This window comes from Schistosoma haematobium, chromosome 1 (assembly GCF_000699445.3).
Source record: "Schistosoma haematobium chromosome 1, whole genome shotgun sequence".
Classification (NCBI taxonomy): Eukaryota; Metazoa; Platyhelminthes; class Trematoda; order Strigeidida; family Schistosomatidae; genus Schistosoma; species Schistosoma haematobium.
This window is the reverse complement of record NC_067196.1, coordinates 3,958,016-3,971,347: the sequence shown is the minus strand read 5'-3', so window position 1 is coordinate 3,971,347 and position 13,332 is coordinate 3,958,016. Positions and strand designations below refer to the sequence as shown.

The 13,332-nt window shown below is 34.4% G+C and overlaps 1 protein-coding gene across 1 annotated transcript in view; it reads right to left on the bottom strand.

Moving 5' to 3' along the window:
• TRERF1 (ELM2 and Myb SANT-like domain containing 1) overlaps positions 1 to 13,332 on the bottom strand; it is a 103,642-nt gene that overhangs the window by 38,082 nt on the left and 52,228 nt on the right. Inside the window, exons 6-8 of the mRNA XM_051213621.1 lie at positions 8,587 to 9,407; positions 4,962 to 6,251; positions 2,761 to 3,802 (exon numbers count right to left, since the gene is read on the bottom strand). Of these exons, the coding sequence (XP_051072947.1) occupies positions 2,761 to 3,802; positions 4,962 to 6,251; positions 8,587 to 9,407 (3,153 nt within the window). The remainder of the gene's footprint in view (positions 1 to 2,760; positions 3,803 to 4,961; positions 6,252 to 8,586; positions 9,408 to 13,332) is intronic.

Here is a 13,332-nt window from a genome sequence, read left to right as displayed (position 1 = left end):
GTGATTACTAGAAAGCTGTAATAGATAAAGGAGAGCAGAAAAAGAAAAATAATATATTTAAGAGTGTGAAAATTATTTGATCTACCCGCTGTCCTCATACCTCTACGACCAATCAGCAACATAGTTCTAGGTGTCAAAGATTTTTTGATTAGATTTTTATCGCATGATGTATAGTTATTTCCGGTTAGCATAGCAAGATGAACACTGGATTCATAGAAGCAGTTAACTCAGTGGTGTACACCTACGCCATTGTGATCGATTCTGAGCCATGTCATCCAAAGTCTCCAACCACTGATTACGATAGCCACGCGCACCTCAACCGAGTAATCTGTATCTACTATGATGGTTCAGACCAGAAGTTAGTGATTTCAAGCACTGATCCTACGTTGTGGTTTGGCCACCCCTAACTTTATTCCAACCATCCCCTACACTAGTCAGCATTACGCGTCGTCGTAATTAGTGTTTTGGCATACGCAACACGTGGCTCAACCATCTCAGTTGATGAAGATTCACAACCTCATCGACTGATTTATCATTATTCCCTAATACCCTCACTATTACGGATATTTCGCCTTCACCATAGGTGACATAAGTTGACAAAAGCCAAACGAGCTTTTCGAATCCGTGCAAAGTTTTCATCAGACACTAACCTATTAGTACTGGTTACACTTCCAAGATAAATGAAGTTGTCAACGCGGTTCGACTGTTTTACTCCCTAAAACGACCAAACGCAGTTTTATAGTAAAAAGAAAAAGTGTGGCGAGAAAAAAATCATTTCTTTTCTTCAAAGTAAACAATTTTTCAGAAATAATGTAAATAGTTTTTTTTTCTCTCTCTCTCTCTCCTATTTTCTTATCATTATTTTCATCATTGGGATTCATTCAGAACAACTATAAAATCGAACTGAACTACTCTATGAAATGAACAGATGCTATGATGTTAGTAAATAATCTTTTTCTTTTATTGAAAAAAGGAAACGGGGAGTAAGTCAAATGGGAATAGAAACTATTAATCCTCATGTATTCCATTCATCACTATGAGTACATAATGATGACATAATGTCAATTTTTTTATTTCAAAAGATAACTGTGTATAATTAAAATTATTCGTTAAAACATGCATTGAAGTCTCCCCCTCCCTCCCCCTACTGAAAAAACAACATTTTACGAAATGGTCAGTAGATAATCTAAGCGAATTTATATATGGAAGAACGATGCATTGGGTAAACATTAAATATCAATTGAAAAATACCCATTTTAAAATGAAAATCTCGACATGAATGAACAAAAACGTTACGCGAGTATTGAAATGAGATCCCAATTGTTTTTAATGGTTAGGTCCTGGATTCAAATATCGTGATGCGGGATCGTGGATAAGCACTGCTGAGGAATCCCACAGTAGGACCAAACGGCCGTACAATGCTTCCAGGTTTTACATGGTGGTCTAGCTTCAATTGACTCATGATCTAAACTATTAAAATTACTATAATATCCACAAAATCCCTTCTGAGTTTTTAAATAAACAATAAATTCAACTGTTTAATTGCAATTATATGCATGACTGTGAAATATGGCTGTTGAAAGTAGGAATTATGTGCAAACTGATAAGCATTTGGTCACAAATTTTCTCAAAGCATTGCCTGCTTGAAGGAATCGCATTACAGAGTGGTTAAATTAAAAAGTTCCACGTCAGTAAATCAATCAAATTGAAATATGATTTACACCTAAAATCATTTGGTTAACATACAAAATGCTCCAATTATAAAGTTAGTGCACAATAGAGTTAATTTTCACTTCAAAAACCATGAGTTGGACACAAATGTGTTATTTGAGTAAGCATAAAGTTGATGAGTTATTTATCACACTACTATTCTTGAGATAAGAGAGGGTTAGTGGAAATCGATAGAAAACGTTGAAAATAGGTTTCACATTAGTCAGCAACCGAAAGTAATGTGTACTTTTAGTCTTAAGAAAACAGATGGATTCTAGTCGGATTCGGATTCACGACACTCAGTAATACGCTTTTAGGTACTAAAGCTGAACTATTCGGAACATAAATGACCTTGTATTAGACCTTTAGTCCTGATCATGATGAAATTAATAAGATAAGTAACATAAGAATCGAAATAATGAAAGTACGAAAACTACAATTTGAAAAGGAGAAATCATATTAAGGAGTAAAAAGCAGAAAATAATTTTGAAGCTCAAAATTCAACGGGACAGAAAAACGGGATGTATTTGTACTACTACAATTAATTCTGACCTATGTCATCTAACGATTCCAATTAGTGATTGTAATTAATTATGAAGTGGACCCTAATATAGTAGTCTATAACAACTAATACGACTTAGAACAACAATCAACAACTTCATGGACTAATATCATGTATTGATTTCCTCACTCTAAATCATACATTTTCCAGGCTCTTTACAGTGTGTGAATAGTACATATTCATCCCTTGGTATAATCATACAAGTATCAAAAGTCTAGTCGATATATATATCATAATCTGACAGATTATACAACTTACAAATGACAATAAGTAACAAAACATCAATTTACAACAATTCACATGTTTCAAATCAGAACAATCAAACACTTATTCCAGAGTACCATTAGATCATACATGTCTACTTATACAGAAATTTATTCAGATAAATCACATATTAAAAGTAATGAAATAAAGGTAACAGATGTATAAGACCAAATAAGTAGTATAAATTATCGAATTATACTATACTAACAGTACAATTAACTCACTTAATTGTAATGACTGAACTGATGATGATGATGATGTTGTTGTTGTTGTTGATGGTAAAAGACAAATATTTAATGGATTTTGATGTTGTTCAATATGATCAATCAATTGTTTAGGTTCTGAATGTTGTTTTTGTTGTTGTTGTACTTGATGATAAAGATGATGTTGTGAATAACAAACGGTACAATTACCTTTCGATTCATATAATTTATCATGACAATTACTATTATTAAGTTGGTCATGCAATTGTTGATATTGATGATGATGATGTAGTTGTTGATTTTGTTGACTATTCATTTGTTGTTGTTGATAATGTTGATGTTTTGATAAATTTCTTTTCTGTGTTGTTATATTCAATAAACGATCATGATTTAATAATGTATGATTCATTGATGGAATCATAGAAATATCCGATGGTTTTATACTGTTATTATTAACATTGAATGAATCAATATGAGAAAACATTTTTCCTACAAAATTATTATTAGTATTAGTATTATCAGTAACGATTAGATTACCACTATTATTATTATACATTGAAGGAAATAATAATGAATCGGGAAAATTTCCCAAACCTAATCGATTAGCATCGAGACAACATATAGACGATGAAGACTTGTGAGAATTGTCGCATTCAACATTATTATTTACTGGACGATGTTGATGTTCAGCAATAAATAGATTTGAATCAACATTAATACAGTTGGTTATTGTTGTTATGTTTACCGATGACGATGAGATAGTAGTGGTAGTAGGTCCTCCACATTCTGTTGTTAATGTATGCATAGACATATTCATTGGTGCCGGTGTAATTGGTGAATATTGACTGCTAATACCAAGTTGTGTTTGATAATTCGGTTCATTAATTAATTGTAAAGGTTGAGGTATTGGACGGTGAAAATTAGATTTATGAGCTTGTTTTCGTTGTTGTGTTGACCAAGAGGAGGATGACAGTGGTGGTGAAGATGACAGTGATGAAGAATTAAGTATAACTGATGATGAGACATGAGGAGGTTCGTTGTTGTTCAGTTTTAATAATGATGTCTAAAAAGTGAAGACAATAAGCATATCAATGACCATAAACTTCATGATCAATACTTGCTTGTATTTGATTTGTGTTAACAGAACAGGGTCTCAGTGCATACCTCGACCAAATCGGAACAATCTTATTAGTCCATCTTAAACCATAAAGCGTTATGGAACGAATCATGTAGATGCTAAGAGGTTCTCATGTAAATTCTGCATATATTCTAATATTCCTAATAATATATTTTTTATTTGGAATATTGCAGTATACACAGTTAGTTCCCAATGCCTATTATAATTCGAGAAAAGTCATATGAAGTATCGTGCTTAGGAAATTCTACACAGTAAAAAGAGAAGTTGACATCATATCAGAACAATACAACCGTGTAACATTTTCATGACTGAATAATAGTATTATATTGACTAGCAACATTCATTGCCGGTTTACGATTTCATTCACAGGAAGTCTAGACGATTCTTGACACGGTTTACGTTAACTTAACGGGTCAGAAGTACATTGTATCTATTACGATTATTGAACCACTGCTAGAACGTTGTTTAAATATATACAAAGTACACTTAAAAATTCATCGCGATTCATTTCTAAATTTATTTGGACATATAAATATTGGTACAGGAGTGCACCGAATACATATGCGCCACACTTTTTCACTCGATTTCTGTGAGCGTTGAGATACTGCCCAGGTGCCCAAGGCAGTGGAGCAACGTCAGCAGATGCAGTTTCATGGTACCCGGTGATCAACAATTGGTTAATACGCCATTTGTTCCCTTAGTATCCTGGAGCCCATGTGCACCATTGGTTTTGGATCAGGGTTTTCTAACTTCTCTAGATGGAGTTTCCACCAACTTGGTTAAAGCGCCGGATATTCGCTTTTCGTTCTCTCAATTTCGCAAACAACAATCCCGCCACGAGAATGTAATGAGTAGGTCTTCCCTTGCAGTGGTTGTATGAACGTGCCCATGTGAGAGGGTTTCGAGAGGCAAAGTTGACTCTCCCTACCCTCGACATTACTAGGGCATTTGGGGAAGATTTTCATCTTGGAATTTTATAACTAAATAGTTAAAAATGATCAGAAATATCAATTAAGAAAGAATTTTAAGGCATCAATTCATAAATAAAAAATGACAATAGATAAAATAGAGAATTTCAACTTACTAAATGAATATTTGGTGGCATAATATTACTATCATTATTAATATTAGTAGTATGTATCATATGTTTTTCATCAAAAAAAGCAGCAGTACTTGTAGTGTTCTTTAATTGAAAATTTGCTAACACATTTAAATTATTATTATCATTATTCGATGATTGGACATGTTCGATAGATGGCCATTTCTGGTCAAATATATGCATATCTATTGGACACTGTACATTAGTATCATTATTACTACTTGCATGGTTTGAAATAGGATGCCACCAATCATCATTATTGATTAAACCCAATAATTCAGATCTCTGTGATGAAGAATTGAGAAATTTAATACTACAAGTAGTAGTCATTGCATTAGATAAACAATTAATTGATGATGGTAAACATGTATGTTTTATTGATGGCGTTGTACCCTGGTCTGTTATTAACATTGATGCTTCAGACAGAAACGATGTGCTCATTGTCAGAGGAAACTCTTCATTTCGTGATAATAATGAACAACTGCTATTCGATATGCTTGTTGATACTGGTGTGGTAGTTTTTTCCAATGAGGTTGAAGAAAATGCTGAACCGAATTTTAACATAGATAATTCATCAACTGGTACATGACGACGATTTTTAATACTGTCATTATCAGTAATAGTATTATTAGTAATATGAGTATCTTTTTTAATAATATCAACAATATGATCAAATTCTGACGAATTTATGCGAAACAGTTGTTGTTGTCCTGATGTATGATCATCATGTTGTGATAACCATAAGCTATCATAAATAGATGTTGAAGATCCTGATGTTGACAGAGGCTGATGAGGCTGACAATGATGACAACTAACCACAGTATTTGATAAAGCCTCATTTTGATGATCAAATGTTAACTGTGACTTTTGCTGTTGACTTAACATATTAGGGCTATTACAACAATGATCAATTAATGAAGTGTTATAGGACGATTCTAATATTTGTTTGTTAAGTGGATATGACCAAGTATTATTATCATTATTAATATTACTATTCATCGGATGATGACGATGATCATGACTATTAGACAACTGCATTTTCAAATCTGGAGTATTCGATGATGTATTAACCAAGTCAAATAGAGCGGAACTAGGTGAATTGACATTTTTAATGGAATTATTCGATGTTACTGTTGTATTAGTAGCTCTTGTTGTCGACAGATCGGTCGAAGTGGAAGGATTTGAAGAAGCAGCTGTAGTCATCACAAATGTAGTAGGCCTAGTATTTGTTCCAACAATACTTGATAAAACAGAGTCGTAACTATTTTGTGATGCCTATATTTATCAATAAATTAATAAACAAGATCGATATTATTAGTGTAAGGAGGATTTATAAAGATGGTTGAATTTCACTTTGCATTACGAACTGACCTTGGTTAGACAGCGATTGGAAATCATAAAGAAATGAACAGAAGTCCTGTAGTAGTGTAGCATCTCCTAGAAGTGTGCGATCACGACTTTTATGAGACCCGGATGTCATCAGTCCGATCAGTAGTAGCTCTCTGTGTGAATATTGTTGAAGGGTTCCATACTAGGACGAAACTAACTGAACTCGGTTAGCGACGTACATGATATAAAAATATTAGCAAACAGCTGTCAAATATTTTTTAAAAATCTACAGACCACCAGGTGTAATGTAAGAGGAAAAACTCAATAATGTTTAATCCGAACGAAATATTGAAAGAAGGAAGTTTAAATTTCTCGAATATAAATTTTCTTCAGAAGACAGAAAAATTAGAAAAAGATTGGCCTCAAGCAATTGTACGTTGGACATTCTGTTCAATATTGGTTACTGAAACGAAAGCTACAAATAGTTTCAATAATTAAGGTGAAACTCGGACATATTTGTTAGTAAACTCCCACCATAAACTGATTTCCATTTATGGTGAAACACATATTCGTCAAGAACGAACCTCCAAAAAAATAACAATTATATGCTCACTGGTAACTATTATGACGACAGATTTGTGAAGATCAAGCAGGAAATCGTCAATATAAAGTTCATCATTTCGAGAGTGAGATAGTATATCATAAATGTTAACACATTTACTAAATACAGATTCGTGTACATAACTTCGACTCATCTGAAATTTGAGGCCCCACATATGACTAGGTGAAATTCTACTGGGCCACTGCGCTTTCTACAAAACTTCAGGAATTACCTCAAGAAATTAGTCTCCGGTGCGGATATATTAACTACTAATGTAAGAAGTATGCGAAGATTGTCTAGTACTTCGTGGTTATAGAGGTCAACTCGCGATGTAGACTATGGTGATGTATGGTGCGATGTTCCAGACAGATTGGTTGGTAAGGCTTTTTTTTGAGAGAGCATATGTAAGTCCTTCTGGAACGAATTCTGAGTTTTCAAGACCCACAAACTCACCGCGTGGATGTGGTTTCGTGGGGTAACTGCGGTCCAGCAGATCTTTGCGTGTATTTCGGTATCGTAGGAAGAGCAAGTGAAGGATATTTGGAGATTTCAATTACCCTGGATAGATATAGTCTACATGCATACTAAGTAACGCACGGACTTTCATCCAAGTATCCTTTGATATACATACAAGTATACCTACCCTGTGAGCAAATATATGTTACAGGCACACAGGTTTTATCCCACTCATCCTATAGCAAACATATAGGTATATTCACCCACTTCGGAGGGTAGATGTTCACCACTCCCTTAGAATCGTATGTGCCACACAGACTCTCTTACACATTACACACATACCATTCAGCCCATGTTTACCGCTGTTAAAAACTTTTTCTTACGGTCACGACCCAGCTATTCCTATTGCTTAGTATTCTCGGACACCAATTCACTCGATAAGTCCCCAAATCAGAATACGGTTGGACAGGAAAGAGATTATATTCCAAATAACAAGGTTAGATGGAAGTAAGAAGCACAATAGGGAAAACGTTAGTAATATTTATAGTTTTTACATGAGAAGATTCTAGAGTATTCTCCAAATATCGACTAGTGCTGATTGGATAAGAATTAGCTAACCAGCGTGCACCAAAGTAATCGTGCATTGAGCATGCTTCAATCCCGTCTATGTCCCGCTAACAACCGCCCAAGTACTTCCTGGCACACATATAAGCATAATCATTCCCACAGAAAAGGTATTTGGTGGCCTCTCCTTAGTAATTGCTACCATATGTTCTGATTATGTATTAGACCTGATAGATTAAGCCATTGATTTTACTAGACATGGGGTCGACAAGATTTCAGCTAACGTTTCCTTTGCACACCGTTTGCATATACCTACATACTTGGACTACGAAGGCCCGAGGACTTCTGCATTTCTTATACATGAGCAGACATATCAGGTGGCCACGTGTGATTAAGAGAGCCTCGAGCAGAACCCGAGTTGATCAAGGATACAACAGAGTGGGTGATCAGTTCGATCTCCGTTGACCGCCTAAGTTGGCTAGCAAGGTTGCCCCTATCATTCAGCAGCGCCGCGAGGAGGCCTTAGGTCAGATTTTGCTGTTAGCTCTAAACTATACAATCTTTCATTTACTATTAATGCTGCCACAACATTAGATTTTATATCGCTACCACTGATCAGTTAACCATCAAATTAATTAGTACCAACAAAAATATACTTACTGTAAATCCCTTTGGATGAGATTTTAAACTGAACGACTTCAAAGAGTCTATATCACTAGATGTTGAATAGCCTTTTTTCTTGGAATCTGAAACATTGTTATTTTTCTTGATATGACCAGAGTTTGTTTGAAATAAATTAAAATGTATTGCTTTATTACTTTCTTGATTATCATTACTACTGCTACCAATGGTAGTAGTAGCAGTATAGGTTTGATTTGATTGTGATGTCGTTGTTACTGTTGTCGTTGTCGTGGTGGTGGAGGTGTTATTCCCTCCAATCAAACCAGCCGGTCCATAACCACCATGTAATCGCATATGACCATTTAGAGCAGATTGATTTTTAAAACGTTTTGCACAGATAGCACATGCTACACGTTTTGGTTCTTCTAATGGATGTGCCATAAGTAAAGCAACTTTGGCAGCATTTGCTACTTCAATTGGATTCAAGGAAAAATTATTAATTGTTACAGTATTTGTATGATGATTAATGCTGGCATCATTAGTAAATAATGTTTTATTAAAAATTGTATTTGTTATGGTTGATGTCAGTGTTCCAGTTGTTGTTGATATTGTTGTTGTTGTTGTGGTGGTGTCCGATAACTCATCAGTGATTACATTTATTGCATTCTCACTTTCCATATTGATATCCATCATATTATCATTATTATTATTTGGAGAGATTGGTTTAGAGGAAGGATTCGGTGAACGACAGACAAATCGTGATGGCGGCGATGATGATAACGAACGGCTGGGACGTAGAGATTTTTCGCTAGCATTTTGACTAGTCGATGATATTGACTGTTTTGATGACTTGGCACCATCTATTCAATATGAAAACACATACAAATAAACACATGAATGAATATAGGAAAATTGAAAAAAAAAACAACTGTGAATAATTTTAACAACACAATTAGTTGCATAGTTCAGTGCTTGTTTGTAATTATTTTTTCGTAGGAAAGGCAGTTGTGACTGACTAATGATTCAAATATTAAACATTAAAGAGTATAATTTCACTTTATAATGGATAGATAATTTTCCCAATCAGGTTTAATACTTAAATCGTGTATGATCAATATTTGCTGATAGATGTGCATCCTGAATGGCATGCCTTGATGTAGCCAAGGTTTAGAGCATATGAATTGCGAATAATAGTGAGATCCATGACAGGTATTTTGTACTATTTCAAACTCCTCTAATTCTTGAGAAACAAAATAAATTTAAAATTTGAACTATTCTCATATTGTAAATTTAGAACAACATAAATATAAGCGAACAATATTGTTTTCGATTAGATCCTCATCAGGCTTTAGAAATAAAATAAACCAACTCGATACAGATGTACAGTTTGAAAATCGATTTAAACAAACAACAGATTTGATGCCTACTTCTCCCGATGAACTTACTAGGTTTAAGACTACGTTGCTGGACGTCTGCCAACAATACACAAATAGTAAAAGTACAGTGAAAACTCCACTAACCAAACAGCAACGAAATGCTTTACATATGCTTATAAAAGACAACACTCTAATCATAAGCAAGCCAAACAAAGAAGGAGGGCTAGTTCTTATGAACAAAGCCGATTACATTAATAAAATGAACTCGATTTTGAATGATCCGACAAAATTTCAGAAACTCAACGACGTGAAGGACTTAAATATGAAGGCAGAAAAATTGCTGACTAACTCACTAAATGAATTTTTAAAAAATAAAGGTATACTTACTCCTGACATACACGACTCACTCAAACCCACTGGATCGAACACACCGCGACTATATGGTTTACCTAAAGCTCACAAGACAGGTCTTCCTCTTCGCCCAGTTTTAGATATGTATAATTCACCATATCATAAAACTCCAAGGTGGCTAGTTCGAATCCCAAATCCCTTACACAAACTAGTCGTCAACAGAAGCATGAAAGACGTCTTCGATTTTATTTCTAAAGTGGAACATATGAACGTAAATGGGAAACGCATGATATTTTTAGATGTTGCTTCCCTGTTCACCAATGTACCGTTAACGGAGACTATTGATTTTGTGTGCCAACAACTACAGGAAAAACAAATCAATATTAGAATTCCTGAGGTTAGTCTTAAAGAATTACTTTTGAAATGAATGTCCATTTTGTCTTTAATAACACATATTATAGACAAATTGATGGTATAGCGATGGGTTCGCCTCCAGGTCCCATCCTTGAGGATTTTTTTGGTGAAACTAGAAAACAGACCTCTCAAAGAGGTTATCAATAAGCTTGGTTTCTACTGTCGTTACGTTGATGACACTTTCATCATTGCTGACCAGAACATTAAAAAAGAACAACTACTAGAACTATTCAATAACAAACATCCTGCAATTAAATTTACATATGAAGAGGAAATAGATAATAAACTACATTCCCCTGATGTTTTGTTAAGTAGAAAAGAAAATGGTTCTATCAACAGAGGTGTGTATAGAAAAAGTTCTTCTTCAAGCCAATACACACATTTTTTTTAATCTTTGTGCCTCTTCATTATAAGAGAAACTTAGTCAAATGTCTGGCAAATAGAGCTATTAAGATATGCTCAGTTGACACAATTGATAAGGAATTAGAGCACATTCATAATATGTTGATTAAATTGGGATATCCATGGGGTTTCCTGAAGAAACACTTGCGTGTAACAAGAAGGAAAATAGTGACACTAACGGCTAATAAGAAACCGCTTTTCTTGAAAGTGCAGTTCAATGGTGATGTATCTCGTGATGTATTACGAGATAGACTGACTAGAGCAGTAAAGAGAACGTTTAATGCTGTCGACCTCTGTCTATCGTATTCGACCCGATCAATGGTGATTCCTCAACTGAAGGATAAGTTACCTGGTTATGCCACTTCTGTGTGTATCTACGAATTCAGCTGCTCCTGTGGAGAAAGTTATATTAGGGCGCACTACCAGGCAACTGAACCAAAGAGTTAGTGAACACCTCCCTTCGTGGTTAGGAAAAGGTTACATCAAAACAATACGCAGCTCGGTTCTATCACACTTGGTCGATAGCGGTCATGTAGTGGACAGAAACAAGTCATTTAAAGTTATTTATCGTATTCCCACTAGTTTTCCTTATGGTGTTCGATCTTATCTCTTACACATAGCAGAAGCTATAGGAATCCGAGCCAACAAGCCAAGTCTTTGTGTTCAGAAGAAAATTGTAACACCCTTATCTCTCCTTTGGCCTTAATAAATGAATTTATTTATCATTTTTTTCAAACTTTCTCTTGGTTTATTATTTTTCTTCACCCCCTCCTACCACTTTATTTTTTCTCAACTATACGTTTCATGGTTCAATTATCTGAACACTTCTTATTACGTCATCTTATAATTTTATCAAAGTTATTTCACTGTCTATATTTTTCTAATTATTGACCTATTTCTGATTATGTAACATTGATTTGAGCCTTTATTATTCTTATCACTTGTTATTACACTGGCAATTTGTACTTTTCACTTTTCACTTATTATGTAATCGTTTTCATTGTTATCATTGACTTATAAACTACCTTGATTGGTTTATTAATTTCGTATATGCATATAAATATTACTGTATATTAGAAGTAAAGCCTGATGAAGATCTAATAGAAAAGAATAAATTTAGTCTCAAAAACTATTATAAACCATCAGTACATGAGACAAGTAGACACTGTATGTACTGTACGGCAGTTCGTTCTGTTGTATTTTACGGCTGCGAAACGTGGCCATTAAGAGTTGAAGATACTCGTAAGCTACTAGTAACTGACCACAGATGCCTTAGGAATATTGTTGGGATCTCCGGATAAATAATAGTGAGGTTAGACACAAGGTATTAGGGAATGATGATAAATTAGTTGATGAGGTTGTAAATCTTCATCGACTAAGATGGTTGGGCCACGTGTTACGTATACCTGAACACCGATTACCACGACGCGCAATGATCACTAGTATTGGAGACGGCTGGAAGAAAGTTAAGGGCGATCAAACCACAACATGTAGTCAGTCCTTGAAGTCACTAAATTCTAGTCTTAGCCATGTTAGTAGATGCAGACTATTTGGTTGGAGTCCGTGTGACTATCGTAACCAATGGTTGTAGACTGTGTGTGACATGGCTCAGAATCGATCACAATGGCGTAGGTGTATACACTCTTTGTCCTCCCTTAAATTGTGAGGTTAAATTCACTTTATAGCTTCCTGCCAACTAATTCTTTCTCCCTGTACCATATCCTTATATTCAATCTTTCTTTTGTTTATTATCACCACTGAATTAACTAATTCTATGAATTTGGTGTTTATGTTGTTGTGCTAATAAGCTATGACAACTTCTACCGATGCATATATGTGTTTGGTCATACGTCATAACTGACTGACTGAGACATTGTCTTAAGTCGAACTAAGAAGCTTTTCGAATTCGATCAACTTTCAATGTTAAAAGATGAACATTACATTCTATTTGATGGTATTCGTTTCACTCTTAACATATACTAGTAATTTGTTTGCATTACAAAACGTGAAAATATTTTGATTTCCTTCTAGATTGAGGCATTAGTTAAAACAATATGAAATAATTATCATTGAATAGCTTCTAATTTGAAATGATTATGTTGGTTGATATGATGAAAACTTTACGATTAAACATAAAATCATATTGATTTATAATATAAAATTGATTTGATCGGTGCTGGATGATAAAATTATACAATGTCTACAGAAGACTATAGTATTATTAAGTGAAACAGGAAAACAT